This window comes from Carcharhinus amblyrhynchos, chromosome 13 (genome assembly GCF_965287045.1).
Source record: "Carcharhinus amblyrhynchos chromosome 13, sCarAmb.v2.hapA, whole genome shotgun sequence".
Classification (NCBI taxonomy): Eukaryota; Metazoa; Chordata; class Chondrichthyes; order Carcharhiniformes; family Carcharhinidae; genus Carcharhinus; species Carcharhinus amblyrhynchos.
Genome location: NC_137336.1, coordinates 67,306,079 through 67,329,166, shown reverse-complemented (window position 1 = coordinate 67,329,166; position 23,088 = coordinate 67,306,079). Strand labels below are relative to the sequence as shown.

At 43.1% G+C, this 23,088-nt stretch overlaps 1 protein-coding gene across 2 annotated transcripts in view; it reads left to right on the top strand.

Moving 5' to 3' along the window:
* The window catches only part of LOC145351961 (F-box/WD repeat-containing protein 11), a 193,331-nt gene that overhangs the window by 141,994 nt on the left and 28,249 nt on the right, over nucleotides 1–23,088 (top strand). For both annotated transcript variants that reach the window (XM_080201796.1, XM_080201795.1), the window contains 6 exons: nucleotides 10,876–11,013; nucleotides 12,155–12,273; nucleotides 13,900–14,149; nucleotides 15,838–15,956; nucleotides 19,904–20,014; nucleotides 21,550–21,628. In XM_080201796.1, coding sequence (XP_080057922.1) covers nucleotides 10,876–11,013; nucleotides 12,155–12,273; nucleotides 13,900–14,149; nucleotides 15,838–15,956; nucleotides 19,904–20,014; nucleotides 21,550–21,628 — 816 coding nt within the window. The remainder of the gene's footprint in view (nucleotides 1–10,875; nucleotides 11,014–12,154; nucleotides 12,274–13,899; nucleotides 14,150–15,837; nucleotides 15,957–19,903; nucleotides 20,015–21,549; nucleotides 21,629–23,088) is intronic.

Sequence of the window (23,088 nt, the reverse complement as noted above, 5' to 3'; positions counted from 1 at the left end):
TTTTTTTCATTAGAGGATGAGAGGGGACTTGATAGAGGTTTACAAGATTATGACAGGCTTGGATGGAGTGGACAGTCAGTCCTTTTCCCAGGTCAAAGGGTCAGTTACTCAGGGGCATAGTTAAAAGCGAGGGGAGAAGTTTTTAAAGGAGATGTAAGGGGCAAGTTTTTCATGCACAGGGTGGTGAATGTCTGGAATGTGCTGCTAGAGGAGGTGGTGGAAGCAGATTCTATAACATTCAAGAGGCATCTGGACAGACTGAATAGGCAGGGAATCGAGGGATATGGACCACGTGGAGGCAAGAAAATATTAGATTAGAGAGGCATCTGTGTCGGCACAGACTTGGAGGGCCGAAGGGCCTGTTCTTGTGCTGTCCTGTTCTTTGTTCAAACACCTTGTGCCCTACACAGCTCCTGTTGCAGCCTCCATTCTTTCCTGGAGTGATTTCTAAGCAGTGGATGCATATAGTTTCTCAATCATGCTGCATATGCTGTGTATTTCCCCTGTGGCAGTTCTTTTATTTGGTAATTCATAACTTTCAGAACTAGAAGTTGACCGTGGCTACTTCAAGATCGGTCTGAATTGTTCAGCACTCTGCGGATACCAGTTTCTGAACAATGAGCTTTCTTGGGGGGTTTAATGTAGACTGGTTTTCGCAGTAAGATAGTAGAATTCACCTTAGAGTGCAGCGTCCTGTGATCTGTAGAGCACTCCACTCAATTTTTATTCTAATCCTGGTGATCATCTTTTATGTTGTACTGGTGATGGTAAAGTCCATCTGATGTCATTGTTTGCACCTTGGGTACATTGAGTATTTTTGCACTTTGCTTTCTGTCTAAAGGTGACGTTGATGATTGACATAGTCCAGTAGGTGCAAAGACTCAGGAGAAACATGCTTTTACGATCGTATTTCCCCAAACACTGATTCCACAGTACATCATCCCAAGTCTAATTTTTCAGCTTTTTTTTGCAATAAAGCATCCTGTCGTGGTGGGCTTGTCCTCCTGTGGGATGTCCAAGTACTGAAGAATTTGCCCTTGATTTCCATGGTACTCGTCATTGTGGAGCATACGCACTGATGTTTAACACATAATTGTTCACGAGGTTGGCGTAGAGTCAGGATGTGATCACTTACGTCCCTTCAGGGAGAATATCCAAACCTTTTTGTTGTTTTGGACTTGATCACAAAGCCAGCACCTCAATGTAGGTCTAGGTGGATTAAGCATGGTAAATGCACGGAGTTTTGAGGATAAGACAGAGGGGAAGGCCTGAGTGGAACCCTTTTTCGAAGAGTCTGTATAGACTCGATGGGTCAAATGGCCTCTGCAGTGATTATATGGTTCAGTTGTCCTTCGACTTGCCTGTTTGGGAGAATGTGTAATAAGGTAAAGATGCCATAATCCCACATGACCATGGCCTGCCCTCCCTTTTGAGGGGGAGAGCTGACTGGTGGTGACTTAACCTGTGATCACCATGCCTCAGGAGAGGGGGAGATTGAGAAGATGGGGCCTTTATGAATAACTTCAACCGGTACGGGAATTGAGCCTGCGTTTTTGGTGTTGCCCTGCATTGCTAACCAGTTGTACAGCCAACTGAGCTAAACTGGCTAAGAATATATAGCTTGCTGATAGCTCTGTTAGCTGCCCCTCCTCTGCTAGGTTGGTTTCACTTAAAGCAGCAATATTAGATAATATTATATTGTGATATCTCCCTGCCAACCAGAGCAGTTCTGTGCTGGGGTCAGGAACTGTTGCCTTTATCAAGTGGAGTTTGTATTTTCTAAAAAGCTGAGTAGAGTTTGCATTTGTTCCTGTTGTTTCATCCACAATGTGTTGAGGATATAATGGGATGTAGGAAACGTGCACACAAGAAACAGTAAGAAGTCGATATGCATGATCCTCTTAGAGATCCTCTCCGTTTACTCCAGTACTTAGAGTACTTACTCCACTTACTCTGGCTTACCCCAGTCCAACGCTGGTATCACCACATCTCACAAGAAACACCAGCATGGGAAATACCTGACCTAAATATGACAGGGCAATAATAGATATACCAATTTCTGTTGTGCCAGGCTTGTGCAGTTGATATTGTAGGATAGATATAGCAACATAAATCCATGGTATGTGAAATAATCTGTGACAGAGAAGGTACCCTCTTAATATTACTTCAAGTTAAAACCATGATATTAGGGCAAAGATACTCATCCCAATTGGTGGAAGGTGTATTTAGAAAGTTGAAATTGTGCAATGGACTAGTGGATGGAGCCAAAATAAAGTGCAGGATACTTTGAGCATGAACTGTAGGCTTCTTTTGGAATATATCAGATAAATCTTCTGTCTGCATAAATATTCTGGAGGTGTGTCTCCTGTTTATATCTCAGCAGCGCCTGATGGAAGGGGCATATGGTGCTCCATGGTGAGGCAAAAATCTAAATGGAAATTCTGACCCCTCCACCCATGTCATAAGATATTGCCCATTCACTCATCTTTAAATACTGGATTCTAGATTCCATGCCTCAAACGGAAAGATTGTTTTGAAGTCCTTGTGGTCTTGAGAATATTTATATATTTTTGCAAAGAGACAGGTTAAGTGAATAAGCAACAAGGTGGTGGATGGACTATAATGGAAATTTGTGAGGTAATCCACTTCGGTTGTATCAGTCGAAAAGCAGAATATTTGTTAAAAGACAGGAAAGTTGTAAATGTTGATGTTCGGACTTGGATATACTTGTACAAGGAACATAAGAAGTTAGCGTGCAGGAAATAATTGAGAAAGCAAATAGTTTTGTGGTCTTTATTGCAGTACAAGAATAGAGAAGGCTTCCTGCAATTGTACAGGGGTTTGATGGGGGCACACCTGGAATACTGAATGCCGTTTTGAAGGAAGGAGATATTTGTTTTGGAGATGGCTTGGTGCAGATTCACTAGATTGAGCCCTGGGATAAGAAGGTTATCTATGATTAGAGGCTGAGTAAATTGGGTGTATGTTCGCTGGAATTCAGGGGAATGAGAGACCTAATTGAAACACGATTTTGAGGGGGTTTGATAGGATGGACACTATACTCCCCAGCTGGGGAATATAGAACATGGGGGCACAGTCTCAGGATCCAATCATTTAGGGCCGAGATGAGGAGAACTTTCTTCACTCAGAGGATTGTGGATCTTTGAAGCTGTCTACACTAGAAGGTTGAATACCTTATTGAAACATATAAGATGATCAGAGGTTTGGATAGGGTGGACAGTGATAGTCTTTTTCCTCAGATGGAGAAAGCTAGCACGAGGGGGCATAGCTTTAAATAAAGGGGTGGTAGTTATAGGACGGATGTCAGAGGTAGGTTCTTTACCCAGAGGGTGGTGAGGGATTGGAATGCCCTGCCTGCTGCAGTTGTGGATGCGCCTAGTTTGGGGGCGTTTAAGAGATCCGTGGATAGGTTTATGGATGGAAAGGGTTTGGTTTAGGTTAGAGGGTCATTGTTTTTTAACTGGTCGGCGCAACATCGTGGGCCGAAGGGCCTGTTCTGCGCTGTAGTGTTCTATGTTCTACGTTGTGGATGCTCCACAAGACTATATTTGTGCTGAGATAGATAGATTTTTAATGTCTCAAGAAATCAAGGGATGTAAAACTTCATAACTGAAGTTTCTCATCCCTGAAACCATTCTTCCAAACCTCTACTACATACTCCAATGTGTTCACATCCTTTCTAAAGACTGGTGCCCAGAACTGTACCCATTACTCCAGCTGAGGTCTAACAGGTGTCTTGTAAGTTTAGCATAACCTCCTTGCTCAGGTTCTTAACAAAGCCCACGAAAGCGTCACCTTCAATAACATGTACTCGTAAACACCCAGGTCTCTCTGCACCTCCTTAAGAATCTTATCCCTTATTTTATATTGTCTCTCCATGTTTTTCCTACCAAAATGCACAATCTAACACTTTTCTCCACATGGAAATTCATCTGCCACTATCTGCCCACTCCACCAACTTGTCTTTTGAAGTTTAACTCTGTCCTCCTCACAGTTTACAATACTTCCAAGTTTTGCCACCCACAGACTTTGAAACTGTCCCCTGCACACAAAAGATCGAGATGATTTATGTGAGTATAAAGAAAAGCAAGGGTCCCAGTACTGACCATTGGGGAATGTCACTACAAACCTTCCTGTAGCCTGAAAAGTATCCATTGATTGTTACACTCTGCTTCCTATTATTCAGCCAATTTTGTGTCCACATTGCTACTGTTTGTTTTATTTCATAAACCATAATTTTTCTCAAGTCTGTGGCACTGTATTCAATGCCTTCTGAAAGTCCATATAAACCACACAACAGCATTACCCTCATTGCTCCTTTCTGTTACCTCCTCAAAAAACTCCAGCAAGTTAGTTAAACATGATATCCCCTTTAGAAATCCATGCTGGCTCTTCCTGATCAACCTATGTTGATTTTCCCATGTGACTAAAGTTAAAAGTTTGTTTATTAGACACAAGTAAGGCTTACATTAACACTGCAATGAAGTTACTGTGAAATTCCTATTAATCCTATTGACAATAATTGTTTCTAAATGCTTGTCCACTGCTGATAAACTGATTGGTCTATAATTGCTGGGGCTATCCTTGCAACTTATTTTTTGAACCAGGGCGTAATATTTGCAATTCTCTGATCCTCTGGCACCTTCTTTGAGTCTGGAGAAAACTTAGAACATAAGAACATAAGAAATAGGAGCAGGAGTAGGCCATCTGGCCCTTCGAGCCTGCCCTGCCATTCAATAAGATCATGGCTGATCTGTCGTGGCTCAGTTCCACATTCCCGCCCTCTCCCCATAACCCTTAATCCCCTCTCTTATCAAAAACCCATCAACCCGCTTCTTGAAAATATTTAGCGAGGCAGCCTCCACCACTTCAATGGGTAGAGAATTCCAGAGATTCACCACCCTTTAAGTGAAGAAGTTCCTCCTCAACTCCGTTCTAAAACGCCCCCCCTTTATCTTGAGGCTGTGCCCCCTAGTCCTACTGTCTTTTTTCAGTGGGAAGAGTCTCTCCACCTCTATCCTATCCATCCCATTCATCATCTTATACGTCTCAATGAGATCTCCCCTCATTCTTCTGAACTCCAACGAGTACAAGCCTAGTTTATTCAGCCTCTCCTCATAGCTCAACCCCCTCAACTCTGGTATCAGCCTAGTAAACCTCCTCTGCACTCCCTCCAAGGCCAAAATATCTTTGCGCAGGTGCGGCGCCCAAAACTGCACACAGTACTCCAGCTGCGGCCTCACCAATGCCCTATACAGCTGCAGCAAGACCTCCCTACTTTTATATTCAATCCCCTTCGCTATGAAGGCCGGCATCCCATTCGCCTTCCTGACCACCTGCTGCACCTGCAAGCTGGGTTTTTGCGACTCATGCACAAGGACCCCGAGGTCCCTCTGCACCGTTGCCTGCTACAGTTTTTCGCCCCGTAAGTAATAGTCCTTCCTACCATTATTCCTACCAAAGTGGACCACCTCACACTTGCCAACATTAAATTCCATTTGCCATTTCCTGGCCCATTCGCCCAGCCTATCTAGATCCTTCTGCAGACTCTCCACACCCTCCGCACAATTTGCCTTTCCCCCAATCTTGGTGTCATCCGCAAATTTCGACACCCTACACTCGGTTCCCTCCCCCAGATCATCTATATAAATGGTAAAAAGCTGAGGCCCCAGCACCAACCCCTGGGGCACTCCACTAGTCACCATCCGCCAATCCGAATAGCACCCGTTGACCCCCACTCTCTGCCTTCTATTTGACAACCAATCCTCTATCCACGCTAACACCCTACCCCCAACTCCAAGTCCCCTGACCTTCTGCAATAACCTCTTATGAGGTACTTTGTCAAACGCCTTCTGAAAATCCAGAAAGACCACATCCACCGGCTCTCCTCTATCGACCGCCCTAGACACATCCTCATAGAACTCCAGTAAATTTGTCAGACACGACTTCCCTTTAATGAAACCGTGCTGCGTCTGCTCTATCAAGCAATTGCCTTCAAGATGCCTCGCAATTTCCTCCTTAATGACGGATTCTAACATTTTACCTACCACAGACGTTAAACTAACCGGCCTATAATTCCCTGCCTTTTGCCTGGCACCCTTCTTAAACAACGGCGTAACATTAGCTGTTTTCCAATCTTCCGGCACTTCCCCGGAATCCAGCGACGTCTGGAAAATAACCACCAATGCATCCACTATAACCTCCGCCATTTCTTTCAGAACCCTCGGATGCATTCCATCCGGCCCTGGGGACTTGTCCACAATCAGCCCCTCCAGTCTGTCGAGCACCTCCTCTCTAGTAACAGTAATGTCATTAAGACCCTCCAGTCCTACCACCTTTCCATCGCTAACACCCGGCAAATTATTCACGTCCTCCTCCGTGAAGACAGAAACAAAAAAGTTATTCAATACCTTAGCCATATCCCCATCCCCTACCACTAGGTCCCCTTTCTCATCCTCTAAAGGACCAACGTTCACCCTAGCCAGCCTCTTCCTTTTTATATATTTATAAAAACTCTTGCTATCCTTTTTTATATTAAGCGCTAGCCCAACTTCATAGTTTCTCCTACCCTTCTTTATCAACTTCTTTGTCAATCTTTGTTGACATTTAAACCTCTCCCAATCCTCTTCTCGCCCACTACTCTTAGCTACTCTAAATTCCTCCGCTTTTAATTTAACACTTTCCTTCACCTCCTTCGTTATCCACGGCTTATTACCTCTCCTCCTACAGTCCTTTTTGACCATCGGAATAAATTTCTGCTGAGCACCAAGAAAGATCTCCTTAAAGATCCTCCACTGCTCCTCAGCAGACCCTCCCTCCAACGCACTCCCCCAGTCCACATTCGCCAATTCTTCTCTCATCCTACCGTACTCCCCTCTATTCAAACAAAGGACGCGTGTCCGGGAACCCACTTTCTCCTCCTCCATCTGCACCAGAAACTCCACCATACAATGATCACTCTCTCCAAGAGGATCCTTCACCGCAAGGTCCCTAATTCTACCCGCCTCATTACATAGCACCAGATCCAAGATAGCTCGCTCCCTCGTCGGCTCCAACACACACTGTTCCAGGAAATTATCCCGGCAGCATTCCAAGAACTCCTCCTCGAGCCCACCGTGTCCAACATGGGTCGACCAATCAATACGCAGATTGAAATCCCCCATAACTACGGCTGTCCCATTCCTGCACACCGCACTTATTTGCGCGTTAACAGCCCGCCCCACCTCCAGATCATTATTCGGGGGCCTATAGACGACACCCACCAGCGTCTTCCTCCCTTTGCTGTTCCTAATCTCCACCCACAACGATTCCACGTTCTGCTCCTTGGCTCCAATATCATCCCTTGCTACCACCTTGATGCTATCCTTAATCAGCAGAGCTACGCCCCCCCCCCCCCTCTTTCCTCCTGCCTATCCTTCCTAAATACTTGATACCCTTGGACATTCAGCTCCCAGTCCCTGTCACCTTGCAGCCACGTCTCTGTAATGGCCACCAGATCATATCCATTTGTGTTGATCTGCGCCACCAGCTCATCCACTTTATTCCGAATGCTTCGTGCGTTCAGATACAGCGCTTTCATCCCAGCCTTCACCTGGACCCTATTTGCCGTAACTCCACCAACCGTACTCACGCCCCCTACTCCCTCTATTATTGGGACATCCTCAGCCTCTTCCCTTACCTGTACCCTTTCCTTAACTTTAGACCTCGTAAGGTCACCTACCCTCCTCTCTCTCTCTCTCTCTCTCTCTCTCTCTCTCTCTCTCTCTCTCTCTCTCTCTCTCTCTCTCTCCCCCCCCCCCCCAATTAGTTTAAAGCCCTGTCTACAGCCCTCTTTACTCGATTCGCCAGCACTCTGGTCCCAGCACGGTTCAGACCAGCCCCATCCCGCCCGAACAGGTCCCACCTACCCCAATACTGGTGCCAATGCCCCATAAATTCAAACCCATTCCTCCCATACCAATCTCTGAGCCACCCATTCACTTCCTTAATCCTGTCAACCCTACGCCCGTCTGCACACTGTTCAGGCAGTAGCCCAGAGATGACCACCTTGTCGGTTCTAAACTGGAAGATTGTGGCCAGGGTCCCTGCCATTTCCACTATCGCTTTCTTCCATATTCTTGGATGTATCTCATCTTGTCCCAGTGCCTTGTTAACTTTCAGTACTGACAGTCTGATCAACACTTCCTCATCAATTTTGAACCCTTCTAGGGACAGAATTTTCTCGTCTGCCACCATATTCTGGATGGCATCTAACTCCTTAGCAAGGATGGATACAAAGTATTTTATTCATATCTCAGCCATGTCCCCAGCCTCTGTGTGCAAGTTCCCTTTAGGCCCCTAATAGGCTCTACTCGTTTTGCCACTCTTTCTATTTACGTGCATGTAGACAGATGAGGGATTCTACTTCATGTTGGCTGCCAGTCTTCTCATAATCCCTTTACACTTCTGAGTTCTCACCTACCTTCTGTATTCCTCATGGTTATAAACGCATATTAGTATCTTAATTTCTATCTCCTTCTTCACCCCGGGGGCTCTGGATTTGTTTACCTTTCTCTTTGAAGGGAATATATCTTGATTTTGACTGGACCATTTTCGTTTTGAAGGTAACCCATTGTCCAGTTAGATTTTCCTGCCAACCTTTTGTTCGTGTCTAACTGGGCCAACTCCATTCTTGCCCCATTAAAGTTGGCTCTCTTCCAGTTAATTATTTTTACTTACCTATTTCTATCTTATCCATTTCTATCATCACCCTAAACCTTACAGTACAGTGATCACTGCCACCTGTATGTTCCCTCACCTGACTCTTCTTGCTTTGGCCAGTAACCAGCCTAGATTTGCTTTGACCTAGAGAAATTTGACAGTAATCACTCGAATGTGTCTATGGGACAGAGAGTGCACTGCTTAGTGGAGCAATCATGGGAGTGCAGACTTAAATTTCATGGACTTGTCCAATGACTCAGTGTTTGGAGACTGGATGGTGTGGTGCTGAGCTCCCTCAAATCCAGACAACCCCTTATCATCAGTGTATAAACACGCTGTGTAGTGTGATACTGATTTCACACCTGGGTCAGACACTCCCCTGCGCTCAGTGTATCGATATGCTGTGTAGTGTGGTACTGTTCTCATACCAGGACCAGACACTCCCTCTCCTCAGTGAATGCGGCAGAGTGGTGGTACCATCCAACTCAACAAGAAGAGAGGAATCTGAGGTGATGCCAAAAATAGGTAGAATTTAACTTTTTTTTAAACGAAAAACATAGCACTGCATAGTTGGCTTTTGTGCTATCACCTGATAGCCATGGTTTCACCCTATCCACTCATTTGTGTCCAGCTGGCTTGACTCCGATACGAATAAGTACAGAATTTTTCATAAAATTAAATCCAATGTTGGATGTTGTGATTACTGGCATGTCCAATGTTGGGTGGCTGGGTCATATTAAGCTTCAAGGCACAGATAGATTAATGCCAAGTTGTTCTATAAACCACTTCAGACATCAGTGCATACAATGGTCATGTTGAGTTGTTTGCTGGGTGCAGTGCAAATCATTCAGATCTATTGAGCCAATAAAGTGAGCATGGAAGCAGGTGCCAGAGCAGCTTGCCCCACTTTGAACCTGTTTTGTATGATTTCTGAAGTTCTGGAAATTGGTGCTGATAAAACTAAATTCAAGTGGCAGTGATGTTTGCAACTTCACAGATTGAATGAAGTACGTAGAGACTTTGATAAAGTATACCAATGGAAACATAGAATTTGCATCCGGAAGGAAAAACCTACAATGCAATGAAAGATTCTGCCCTTTTGAAAAGTGTCATTTTTAGCTGACATTCCAAAGTACAATGGTGTGAAGGATTTGAGGTGACAAATCAGCCGTCATGTATCTGTAAGAGAAGGCTATTTACATCAAGTGATAGCACTAAACTCTAGCTATGTGGGGGCTACGAAAATTCAGAACTCTGCTCTGGTCTGTGTTCATGGCAAAAAAAAACCCCTCATTTATTCCAAAGCCAGTTCTCCCATGAGCATAACACATAACATGTGTTATGTTTGGGATTACATGCCAGGTGAATGACAGTCATCAGTGAATTATGGTGTTTGGCAAAATGGCAATCATGTCGGCTACTTTTGTTGGATTTGAAAACAGAAACCTTCCAAAATGTTCAGGCTAAATCAAATGGATTTCTATTTTACTACAGCAAGACTTTATAAGTTACTGAAAATATAATAATTAAAGAAAGGAATGTGCAATGGGTAAAAAAAAACAGTTCCTCCTGCAAAGCTATTCCTTGCTAAAGTTAGACAGAACTGTTGTATGAAGCAGTTTTTTGCAGATATGAGGTTATAAGTGGGTGGTTCAACCTTCAGATCTCCAAACAGAACTCAAGTGGAATAACAAGGTTTATGACGTGCCATGGGACTACTTTTATGTTCCAACCATCCCTTTAAAACGTCTACCTTATGAAGTTGGGTGTTAATGCCTTGGCACTACACTTTCTCCTGCCAATTTTCACCAGTGGATTAGCAGCCAGAGTAATTAATTTATTCCCCAGTCTGTTAAACAGTCTGCATTTCCATTTCAAGCAGCCAGCCCCAGTCTTCAAACAGCTATTTTCTGAAGCTGAATTGACACATTGGCCAATATCCAATTCGAGCACACATCATCCATTTATGATGTAACTATGCAGTTAGATCATCATGGATTCACGTAAAAATGGCCACTTTTACATTGCACTTCACTGACTATTTAAAAATCATATAAACTACAAAAATCTCTGGTTTGTTACAATACCTACTGCCTTTCCAACATGCATTCCAAGCACTTTGTGCTGATTTTGTTCACTTTCCTCTCCCTGCAGACCATAGAATCCAACTGGAGGTGTGGGCGACACAACCTTCAGAGAATCCAGTGCCGGTCAGAGAACAGCAAAGGAGTTTATTGTCTACAATACGATGATGAAAAAATAATCAGTGGTCTGAGAGATAATTCGATCAAAGTAAGTGATGAAAGCGACAGCATTATCGGTTTCACCATATTGAATATTGCAAAATGGTGACACCCTACATACAAATGGTGTGATTGGTTTAGAATTTTCTAAATGTAATTTGTATATAAATGTTCACAAAATTCAGTATATTCTTTGATTTACTCCTGCAAACACTGCATATAAACGTTGTCATATGCTGCTTCCACTGTGGAGTTTGAATCTCATCCAAGTTGCTCACTTGAGTTGTTAAATTGCTTGGTTTTCGAGGTGACAAGGTTTGAGTTTAGTGCAAGCCCAATTGTTTATATTGTGGTGTTGAAATTCATCCAAAAGCACAGAATCTCTCAGGTTGTGAGGGTATGGGGGATTGGAAAAATTATGGTGGAGGGATTAGAAGCTGGAGCTAAGAGAAGGAGTATTAAAAGAATGCTGGATATTTGTATACTGGCAAATAAATGCTGAAGAGTCTTCTATCCCATGGTGTCCCACACGCTTACCCACAAATGAGTTGCATACTCCAGCTGCATCAAATTCAAGAAGTTTTCATCTCAAGACTTTCCTGCGAGCCTGCTGTTCATCACATCTTGTGCCCACCAATCTTTCTGGCAGTTGGTAATGGTGGTTATGGTACTCAGTCTAGAAAATGCTTTCTCTGCTATCCTTTTGGATGTTTGTGGGGCTGCTGTGTTTGTGTGTCCGGGAAATTAACCTTTCATTCCAGGAGACTCGGACAATCCGGACGGAAACCGAACTAAACGGTGATCAGGAACAACACCCCATGTCATTCTTTCCCCCTAATATTAGCATGCTGAAGCCAGTTATACTACCAGCTGGAATCAGTTAACTCGGCACTAATTGTTCTGAACCTGCTCGAGGAATAAATTCTCTGTGGGAGCTCATGAGTTTTGGTTGGAAGAGAATATCTTGATGCTGGATGGTCAGATGGGAACAGTTGGAGTTGGAGATGGAGTTAAGAATGAGTATATCATGAAAACGTGATCATTTTTCTGTCCCCGTTTATGGCACAGATGGAAAAATAAGCTCAATATCCACATAAGCTTCCCTAAACTACTGTTTAGGGAAGAACAGTAGTAAAGAGGATTGATCAACACCAAAGATCATTTGTGTTTATGGTTTTCTTTGTTTCCAGATTTGGGACAAGCAGTCATTGGAGTGTTTGAAGATACTAACGGGTCACACAGGCTCTGTGTTGTGTCTGCAGTATGATGAAAGAGTCATTGTTACTGGGTCTTCAGACTCCACAGTCCGGTAAGATGCAGGAATCCAGTGACCTAAAATCTAGATCTTTAGCTATTTATTTGCCTCTGCAGTGTGCTCTTGGACACTGCCAAGATGGTAGATATCAACCGTCAGAGGGAACACAAGAACAGTGATTACCTCTATTTTCATTTGTCTCTCTTGAATAATTTGTCTGATGGCAAGAAGGGAAGAATTTGCAAGATTTCATGGCCAATTTTTGAAATGTGTTCACTGAAATAAAAAAAACAAATAACTTGTTTTAGCAATTTTAAAGGCTTAATTATTGGCCACAACCTAAAAACTCTGCTTTTTTTCTAAAAGTGCTTTGGGAACTTTTCCCTCCAATTGAGAGGGTAAACAGGGCCGTGGATTAAGGTCCCACCTGAAAGATTCTACTCGTGCAGCACTCCCTCAGTACTTCACTGAAGTGGCAACTTACTTCATATCCTCAAGTGTCTGATGTGAGATTTGAACCCACAACAGTTTGATACCAAAGTGAAAGTGCTACCATTGACAAAGGCATTTGACTAGTTGGATGCCTTAGCTCTTCGCCCTGCTGAAATGAAGGTTGACTGCCACCTCTTTTACAAATAGATTTTTAGCTTTCCCTAGAAGAGTAAGAAAAATAACTTCCATTTTCATGGAATCATAAAATCCCCACAGTACAGAAGGAGGCCATCAAGCCTGCCCCGAAAACAGTTCCATACAGGCCCTATCCCATAACTCCCCTGACACTGAGGCAGCAGTGCTAACAACTGCGCCACCATGTCGCCCAATTTTGCACACAGCAAGATTCCTAAACAGCAAGCGAGATGAATGATGAACTGTAATTTAAGGTTAAAGAGATGGTGTTGGCCCTTTTGCCTGGAGACTCCCTCATTTTCTTTGTAAGGGCTATACTGCCCATCTAAACCACTGCAATTGGCATCTCATCCAAATCCTGGCAAACACCACAATGTGACATTCCTCGAACTGCCCTGAGATGTTCTACTATACCAGACCCTGGAGTGAGTTTTGTACCTCAGCATGAGCCTTGTTAACTCGGCTGTTGAAGTAGTGTGTATATGGGAGGAGATGATGACAAAATGTTAATGTCACTGGACTAGTGATTCAGAGACTCAGGCTAATAGGGACACAGATTCAAATCTGACCCATGGCAGTTAGTGGAATTTAAATTCAGTTAATAAATCTGGAATAAAACTAGTCTCGGTGATGGTGACCATGAAACTATCAGAGATTTATAATTAAAAACTAGGTTCAGGGGCAGTTATTGATGTCAACAAATCGTATCAAATGAAAGAATAAAAAACTTGATCCACACGATTAAATTGCTCAGCTTTCTAAATGAGCAAAGGTAGTGTGAGTGAACTAGGCTGAAAGGTGATTCCCTTCTCAATGCGGAACGGTCTGTAACCCTTACTCAGGCTCCCACGTGAATGTCACTCAGATGAGGTATGTGACAGGCCAGGTTGTGTCAGTGAAAGTGTATACCATCTATAGAACTGGAGAAAAAAATTCCTTGTATTGTTTTTATTTATTTAAACTTTTTCTCAATTCAATCCAGTGTTATAGCATATGTCCATTGTCACATTGTAATTCAGTGACAGGCCCTGACAACACTGATTTATTTCCTAGGGTCTGGGATGTTAATACGGCGGAGGTTTTGAACACGCTAATTCATCACAATGAGGCAGTGTTGCACCTTCGTTTCAGTAATGGGCTGATGGTCACATGCTCAAAGGACAGATCTATAGCTGTGTGGGACATGGCCTCTCCAACTGACATCACTCTTCGGCGGGTGTTAGTTGGTCATCGGGCAGCGGTCAATGTGGTAGACTTTGATGACAAATATATTGTATCAGCGTCAGGTGACCGAACTATAAAGGTGAGTTTAAACATTTATCCTAAAAAGCCTCTGCCCATCCTTGTTATGGCTGTGCCTTTCCCTCCTTGCTGTGGCTGTGCCCCTCTGACCACCACACCCCCCCCCCCCCCCCCCCCCCCCCCCCCACACCGAGTTTGTGCCGCACCGGCCCCCCCTTCCCACCTCACTGAGGCCGCACCCCGCCTCACCTAACGGTATGTAAGTTTGCTCTGACTGGCTTGTCCTCTGTGTCTTCACCATTCCCCTCCAACTTGGAGTACTCACTATGGAGTGAACTTCCTCTGTTTTGCGCTGAAAGAAAATCTACCCTCAAATGTCAACTCTTTGCTCCAATAATCCTGCCTATTTAATTTGTGTTTTCGTCCCTTTGGTTTTGAGCTTATTTCAAATTTCCGGCACCTGCAGTTGTTACTTTTGTTTCTTTAGTCTGTGCTTGCTGCGACACCGTGTGTTTTCAGTGTCTGTAACTGCATGACTAATAATCATGCTTTAACTAGTTGGAATCTTCTGTGAAAGAGGCCAGGATTCTTTACTTTTTGTAATTGATTCCATTTTTATCTACCAAGTTGCTCCCTGTGTGCTTAATAGCGCTCCAAAGCCAGTGGCTTGTGCTACCAAATGACCTGTTGGACTTTAACTTGGTGTTATGAGACTTCTTTCTGTGTATACAGACACTGCCATTATTTCTGCCAGTACCCTTGTAGGCATTGACTTGGCATGATAGGGTGCAATTCTCCCTACCCACTCTCAGTTGTGCAGAACTATGCTTGGTGCCTCATATCTTTCAACAGGCATCTGTACCAAGATAAGAACAGTGCGAGGTTGAGGCAGCCTAAGCAAAGAGAACTAGACTCACTAGTTCTCTTTGCTTAGGCTGCCTCAAACCTCGCCACTGTATTTATTTGGTACAGAATGCTGTTTGAAAGATATGAGGCACAGCATATTTGTTATCATGAAGAGGATCCTTCTCAAAATGTTTTCTTTCCTGCACTGACTGACCTGTCGGTTATTTCCAGCATCTTATTCATGTGTCCAGGAGATCTCATTGGATTTCTCTGGAGTGCTGGAACTGTAAAGCAGGAAGATGTTTAGATTCTGATCACAGATTCTGTATTCATTGTATATTTAGTGCCCCAAGCTTCACTGTCTTCCATAGTTTTGCGGTGTAGTTCTCAGTTTTCTCCCTCTTTAGCTCCTTGAATAAAGTGACACTCTGATACCGTACCCAAATGGTGACAGTTTGAGTAATGGTTGTTAGTGAGTGTTGGCGGGTTGTCAGATGCTATGGGGTGTAACTGGCAAACTCTTGTCTTTTCTCTGAGTCTCTTGATAGCAATGAGTACTGGGTGTCTTTGCTGGATTTTTCTTCCTTCTCCACAGCTTAGGAGGATGGAGGTCCAGTTGTAGACCCTTTTGGTGATGCAGTTTAAATGAATTTTAACAGCTCAAACTGGGGATCGAGGTCATGTAGGAGATCTTTGTAGCTTAATAATACATTTGGACAGTGCCCTTTCTCTGATTGTTCCTCTTTGAAGGAGTAGAGATGCATATTTATCTATTTATCAGATGTCTTTCATTAAGAAGCTTGGAACTTTGCTATTTTGGTCTGATGTGATCTTAAAAAGTAGAGATTTTTAAAAAAAAATTTGTTTCCTGATTTGAGACATCTTTTGTGTTCATCCGTGCAGGTGTGGAGCACAAGCACTTGTGAATTTGTACGTACCTTGAATGGCCATAAACGAGGAATAGCGTGCCTTCAGTATCGGGACCGGCTAGTTGTCAGTGGCTCCTCAGACAACACCATCAGGTAGAGTCTATAGCCTGTTGAATCTTTCTCTGTATCTGTACGTAATGATCAACACATTATAAGCCTTTAGTGATAGAACAGAACAGTGGAACCATTTGTATTGCTTTGAGAGCTGGCACAGGCACAACAGACCAAATGGCCGCCTCTAGCTGTCTGATCCCATTCTGCATAAGATATGGAACAATAACAATTTATCATGCACCCAGTTGTAATGCCTATTCTAACCAATAGACTGGTCACTTTATAAATACTGAGCTGCCTTTGCATAATATTTTTGGCAGTTTTGTTATGTGCTAATACTACTAATTAAGAACCTAATGCAGTTAGCTGATCTCTTCGCTACATTCAGACTAGTATTGGTGTAATGTTCCAGGTCTTGGCATACATTGTGGGAGCCTAACACCCAATGCTGTTGATCTGTTTATTCAAGGAGTCACATTTAAGCTGACTGCTGTCCTCTTCCAGGCATCCACACACAAAGGTTGTTGATCAGTGAATAGGAGCCTAAGCTATAGTAGTTTTCCATAGCAGTGTTATTGGACAGGAAGGGGTTCATAACGGCCATGATTTCTCCTTTCACTACTTGTCTTTTAACAGAGGAGTTTATTTTGATTTATGATTCACCCCTTTTTAAGTGATGACATATTGTCCCCATTCCTTAAACGTGGCGTGTTCCAATTCTCTATGAACAACTTGCACAACAAACTTGAGGTAAGATAAAGTAAAAGGGGTTGGTTTCTTGTTACGCACGCACGTGCACATCCCACACCTCTCACACCCCGCGCACGCACAGCTCTGCCCCTATGGGATAAGGAAAAGGAACGAAGTTCGAATGCTGACCACAATAAAATATAATGTAAGGTTTTCCGTGTATCCAGAGTCTGGAATCAAAAGTGTGAAGCGAGACTTCCACGAGAAGGCATGTAGAGTTGAGTTAGTTTTGAATGCACAAGTTCTGATGTTCCAGTAATTTCACAGCTTTGATGAGGCTCAGGGTTCTTTCTGCTGCTGCCTGGTTGATGGTAAGATGCTGGATAACACAGGCTCCTTTCCTAGAGCTGCTCTTTCTCTGTGGAGGTCAAACTGTAACTAACTGCTAATATAACTTCCAACAACTTGTTAATTAAAGGAAGCCATATAGCCCAAGTCTCAGTCATGTGGTACTGTTTTCAGGTTGCTAAGTGAGGCCCATATTTGAAAACACAGTGTGTTTTGGAGCAGGTAATGTGTTAGCAGCAGATTAGAGGTTCAGAACATGAGATGTTAGCCTTTATTCATTCTCAAACTACTCAAACTTCCAGAAGCCAGCATGTGATCACCTGGGGCCATTTTGCTATGCGGCAGTTGTCCATTTTGAACAACAGAGAAAAAAAACCTAATGTTATAAAGTACTCAGACTGACAGAGATAGGTATTTATTTTCTATCCCATCTCAATCAGGACAAGTCAGTCTGATTCAGCATGGCTGATTCAGTGTGACAGTGGTACTCAAGAGATGGTGAATAAGAATAATGGAGGAGGTTGGATAGATGAGGGGAAAATCTGAATTTGAGGGGAAGGAAGGTATTAGATAATGAGGAAAAGTTATGTAAATTGGGCATGTCATTGAAAAAGGGAAGAATTAATTTGATGTTTTGGGAGTTGTAGTCAGACCATAAGACAATGCCGAGCTGCTTCACCTTAGAAGTAGGACAAGTATTGCACTTGGGAGGCACGTTCAAAACTAATTTACAGAAATGTTACTGCAGTGAATGAGTTTTCGATCTATAAAACAGATTCCTTAAAAAGATATTGGAAGTAGTTAGAATTTTACTTAGATTCTTTCAGAAAATAATATTGTGTATTACGGGTAATTTGAGATAGGGTATGTTTGGTGAGGTTGGGAGGAACAAGTTGTTCCTCAGTGATCCAGGTTTATCAACAACATTTCATCATGCATGTCTGACAGTAGAATGGGAACTGGACGGACTTTGATTTTTTTTCTAACCAGAGAACTACCAGTGAGTGTCTCATCTGTAGTTGGGAAACTACTGGAGAAGTTTCTATAGGAGAGAACCTATCTCCATTTGGAGAGGCATCGTTTGATCAGGGATAGTCAGCATGGTTTTGTCAGAGGGAAGTCATGCCTAACAAATTTAATTCAGTTTTTTGAGCATATAACCAAGTGCGTGAATGAGGGTAGCATGGTTGGTGTAGTTTACATGGATTTTGGCAAAGCCTTTGACAAAGTCCCACATGGGAGACTTAGTAAGAAGGCTAATGCACATGGAATGCAGAGCCTCCTGACAAGGAGGATTCTTAATTGGCTTAGCGGTAGGAGACAGGTGCCGGACAGCTGCTTTAGTGACTGGAGGCCAGTGACCAGAGGCCACAGGGATCTGTGCTGGGCCCCCTTTTGTTTGTCATTTATATAAGTGACTTGGGGGGGCGGGGGGGTAACATCAGTAAATTTGTTGACGACACAAAAATTGGCTGGGTGGTTAACAGTGAGGTTGAGTGTCTTGGGTTACAGGAAGATATAGATGAGATGGTCAAATAGGCAGATAAGTGGCAGATGGAATTTAACCCCGAAAATTGAGGTGATGCACTTTGGAAGGAGTAATTTGACAAGGAAGTACGCTATGAAATTGTCTGACACTGGGAAGTTCTGAAGAACAAAGGGACCTTGGCATGTTTATCTATAGATCTCTGAAGGCAGTAAGGGACATAAATAGGGTGGTGAAAAAGGCATATAGCACACTCACCTTTATCAATTGGGGTATAGATTACAAAAACAGGGAAGTCATGTTGAAGTTGTATGGAACTTCAGTGAGACCACAGCTGGACTGCGTGCACTCCTGGTCGCCACATTATAGGAAGGACATGAACACTGGAGGGGCTGCAGAAGAGATTTGCCAGGATGTTGCCTGGGATGAAATGTTTAAGTTATGAAGAGAATTGTACAGCTGGGGTTGTTTTTGTTGGAGCAGAGAAGACTGAGGGGTGACCTGATTGAGATGCCCAAAATTATGAGGGGATAGGAAGCAGCTGTTCCTCTTAGTTGAAGGGTCAGTTAGAGGGATCACAAGTTGAAAGTGAGGGGTGAGAGACTTAGAGGGATTTGAGGAAAACATTCTTTACCCAGAGGGTGGTGACGATCTGGAATGCACTGCCTAGGAGGGTGATGGAGGCGAGATGCCTTACATCCTTTAAAAAGTACCTGGATGTGTACTTGGCATGCCACAACATTCAACGCTATGGGCAAAGTGCTGGCAAGTGGGATTGGGTGGGCAGGTCAGCACATTTCATGCATCTGTGCAGACTCGAGGCCAAAGGGCCTCTTCTGCACTGTAGTATTCTGTGATTCTGTAATCTTCATATTCCTACTGTGCATAAGAAGTTACAGCAAATAAGATAAAACTCAACCAAAGGAAGGGGCAAAGTAACTCCACCACCCCCCCCCCCCCCCCCCACCCACCCACCCACCCACCCCCCCCCCCCCCCCCCCCCCCCAATCTGTGCCTCCTGTTCTTTATTGTGTCCAGTGGACGGATAAGTTTAACTTTGTACAGATTCAGTTTTATTGTTGGTGTGGAAATGTTTGAGGCTTTCATGCTTGACTGCTCTCTTGACATTACTGAACTGGCCCTTTAGAAAAATGTCTGAAGGTGTCCTTGGACCAGTCCAAGAGCTTACCCTGAACAAATCATCGCTAGACAAATGGCTGGGGGAAGGAAGGCCGTGGAGAGGTTGGGGGTAAGCATATTTTCTGTAATTGACTTGGTGGAATGCGAGTACCGATACTTGGGATAGTCCCAAATGGAAAACAGTTCCACCAGCACCTCCACCTTTTGGGAATAGAATTGAGAGGAATGTATCTGTTCATCAATGTAGCATAAATGTCAGTTTAATTCTTTGTAATGTAAGAATGTTGAAATTGTTTGGATTGTTGCTCTCCCCCTTTTGCAGGTTGTGGGACATTGAATGTGGTGCCTGCCTGCGGGTCTTAGAAGGGCATGAGGAGTTAGTCCGATGCATTCGATTTGACAACAAGAGGATTGTGAGTGGAGCTTACGATGGGTATGTAGTCCTGATTGTGGACAATACTTAGGGAATCTGGAAAGGAAGACCTTGCACCCAAATAGTGCATCATGACAATGGGATGTACCAAAACTCTTCAAAACCAATGCGATACTTTTGAAGTGCAGTTTTTGTTGTAATATTGGAAAACCTCCCATGGACACATGCAAGTACTGCTTACGTTCTTCTTTTTATTCTGTTTGAGCTCAGAACACTGTGTTCTCATTTGTGGATAAATTGCAACGGCAAATATCAAAATCTGCTGCTACTGGCAACATACAGAACACAGGAAGAACAAGTGAAAGCTATAATATGATGAAGGCATGTATGCCATTCCTCCCGTGTCCCCAGGTCATTCAATCTGCTGGGAAAGTCAAGTTACCAGAAGGCAAATTCCAGGAAATTCTCAAATTCTCTCATGTAATCAAATGGAGAGTATGCAAATCCTGCTAATCTTTGCCCCTCTATTTGAAAATATCATCTTCTGAAATCTGTCCCAACTCCCATTTGGAAGACTATGGATATACTTGTGACACACATTGGCAGGGTGATTGCCTGAGAAAATAAATACTTCCTAACTTCTCATCTAACTCTGGCACCTTCTCTTGGAATCATTTTAACGATCAATCTCAAATGCTCAAAATGGTGGTAAAAACTTGGGCTTTGATTTATTATGTTGGAGACCCGTTATTGCACTAATTTTTAAAAATATAATATTCAATGTTTAATATACTCCCAATTTATGTTTTTATTGATAGAATAGCTGCTACATGTAGGATTACAGAGAAAAAAAATCCAAACAATTAAACTCAATCAGTCTGAATTGGTATTTCTCCTCCACATAATGTCCTAATCCCCATGTCCCAGCCTTGTTCTCTCAGCCCTTTAGGCCCCTTGCATTCACCCACACGTCTGTAATCTTTAACAGTATCTGCATTACATACATACACTAAAACTTTCCGGAACAAAACATAACATAAAAAACCTTTTATTTAACATCCTTCATGGCTTCTTTGCACCCAAATTTCATGGAGCAATATTCATCTAGCAGCAGCGAGATAAACAATTGGCACTTAACATTGTGCTTGGTATATTGGCAGGAGAGTCAGTCTCATCCAAGCACGTCCAGCTAATTGTGAAACATTTCCAGTGATGTATGTGAATTAATGGGTAGAAGGGATAGGTATGCACATATATAGCTGTCAGAATTGAAATCTTGCTGTCCTTTAGTGCACTGTGTTCTAGTTTGGTACTTTGAACAAAGAACAAAACAGCCCGGGAAACAGGCTCTTCGGCCCAACGAGCCCGCGCCGCCATTTTAACATTACGAGTCCCCCCTCCACTCATGACCCTTGTCTATGCTTATAGCATTCCATATTGAGGGAAGGCTAATTTAGGGACAATTTATTACACCAATCAGCCTAATAGCACATCTTTGGGGTGTGGGAGGAAACTCTTCTTTGTTGCTCAGTGTTTCCCAGGGCTATATGATATTTCTCTGATTAACATATATATTTGTCTCCTTCTCTCTTCAGCAAAATCAAAGTATGGGACTTGCAAGCTGCCCTCGATCCCCGTGCTCCTGCAAGTACTTTATGTCTACGCACTTTGGTGGTATGTATCCACACTTCAGAGTTACCAATCTTTTGATGTTCTTTAAAAAGACATGTTGCAGGGCTCTGGGGGAAGAATGGGACAGTGGATGATAGTTTTTTCACAGATCAGGCACGATTATGTGAATGACCTCCTGGTGTGATGTATGATTTGATAACCATGTAGTATTGAGCAAAACTATTTGAGCTGCAGCATTATGAAGTCTAGATTCTGGGTAGGATAGTGCAGTAGTTATGATACTGGGATTGTAATCCAGAGATCTGGAGTAATTATGCAGAGTGAGACTTCAAAACCCCACCTTTTCTGAGGCAGCTTCGAAACTTTAATTTTGTTTTAACAGCAAAAATGAAAAGCAGTGAAAGTGACTGCCAGGTGAACCCAACTACTATACTTTAGGAAAAAGGCCCTACCAACCTTTCCTGATTTAGTCTTAATTCCAGTGCCACAGAAACACGGAGTGAATCTGGAACTGTCCTGGTATATCTTGTTACTTGGATATTGTATACAAGTGGTGGGTATTAACTGGGGATTCATTTGTGCCTCATTGTCCCTTTGTTTCATTTAGTTATTTGCAACAAAATGAGTATAAATAGGAACTGAAACTCCGGTTGTTGAGGAGCTGAATGCTTGTGATGTGTAACTTTAAATAAACACCTTATGGGTGGGTGTAAGGACTGGGTCTAGTTTTATCCTCCAGGTTTTCTGCATATTATATATTTGACTCAGCTGCTCACTGTATAACCCACTGAGTTGTTCGGGAAGTCACGCAAATAACATGTTACACCAGATGTTAATTTGTTGTCTTGTGCTGTTGGTCCAGGCTAGGTGTCATATATTGAGGTGCAGTTTAAAGATTTTTCTGTGGTGCCCCACCAACCCCAGCATTACAATAGCACCCCTGGCGCACCAAACTGACGTGTTTTTTATCTCTGACTGTTGTGTCATCTTATATCTGAATTGGCTTTACTCTTATCATGTAAGGCTCTCGCTCAAAGCTGGAAGCAGCAGCTTGCGTTCCTTTAGTCTGGGCTCAATTCAGACTGAAAACCCAGCAACAAAAAAACTAATGTGCCCACCCTGTCAAAATACTTTTTTCAACATGTAGTGTAGAGTTTTAAACAGAATCTTGCATTTTGCAGCAGCCTTTTTTTGTAAAACGAAGAAAGTTGTTGAAACTGATGATTGCGTTTAGCAGAATATTATAGCCACGTTGACAGGTTAAAGACTAACACTTGCTCAAGGGTTTGGAACAGTCAAAATAAATTATGATCCCTGGCTGGAAGATGATGGTTTGCTTCATGCCAGAGCCTATCCAGCATTGGAAGGATGTGGAGAGCCCACCACACGTTAAGAAAAACTCTACCAGAGCTGTCAGACCTTCCTGTTTATTTTAATGATGAGTTGCTGTGGCTGTATCTTGCTATTCTGAGTCCATGAGCTGAGAGAGGCTTCACACAGCA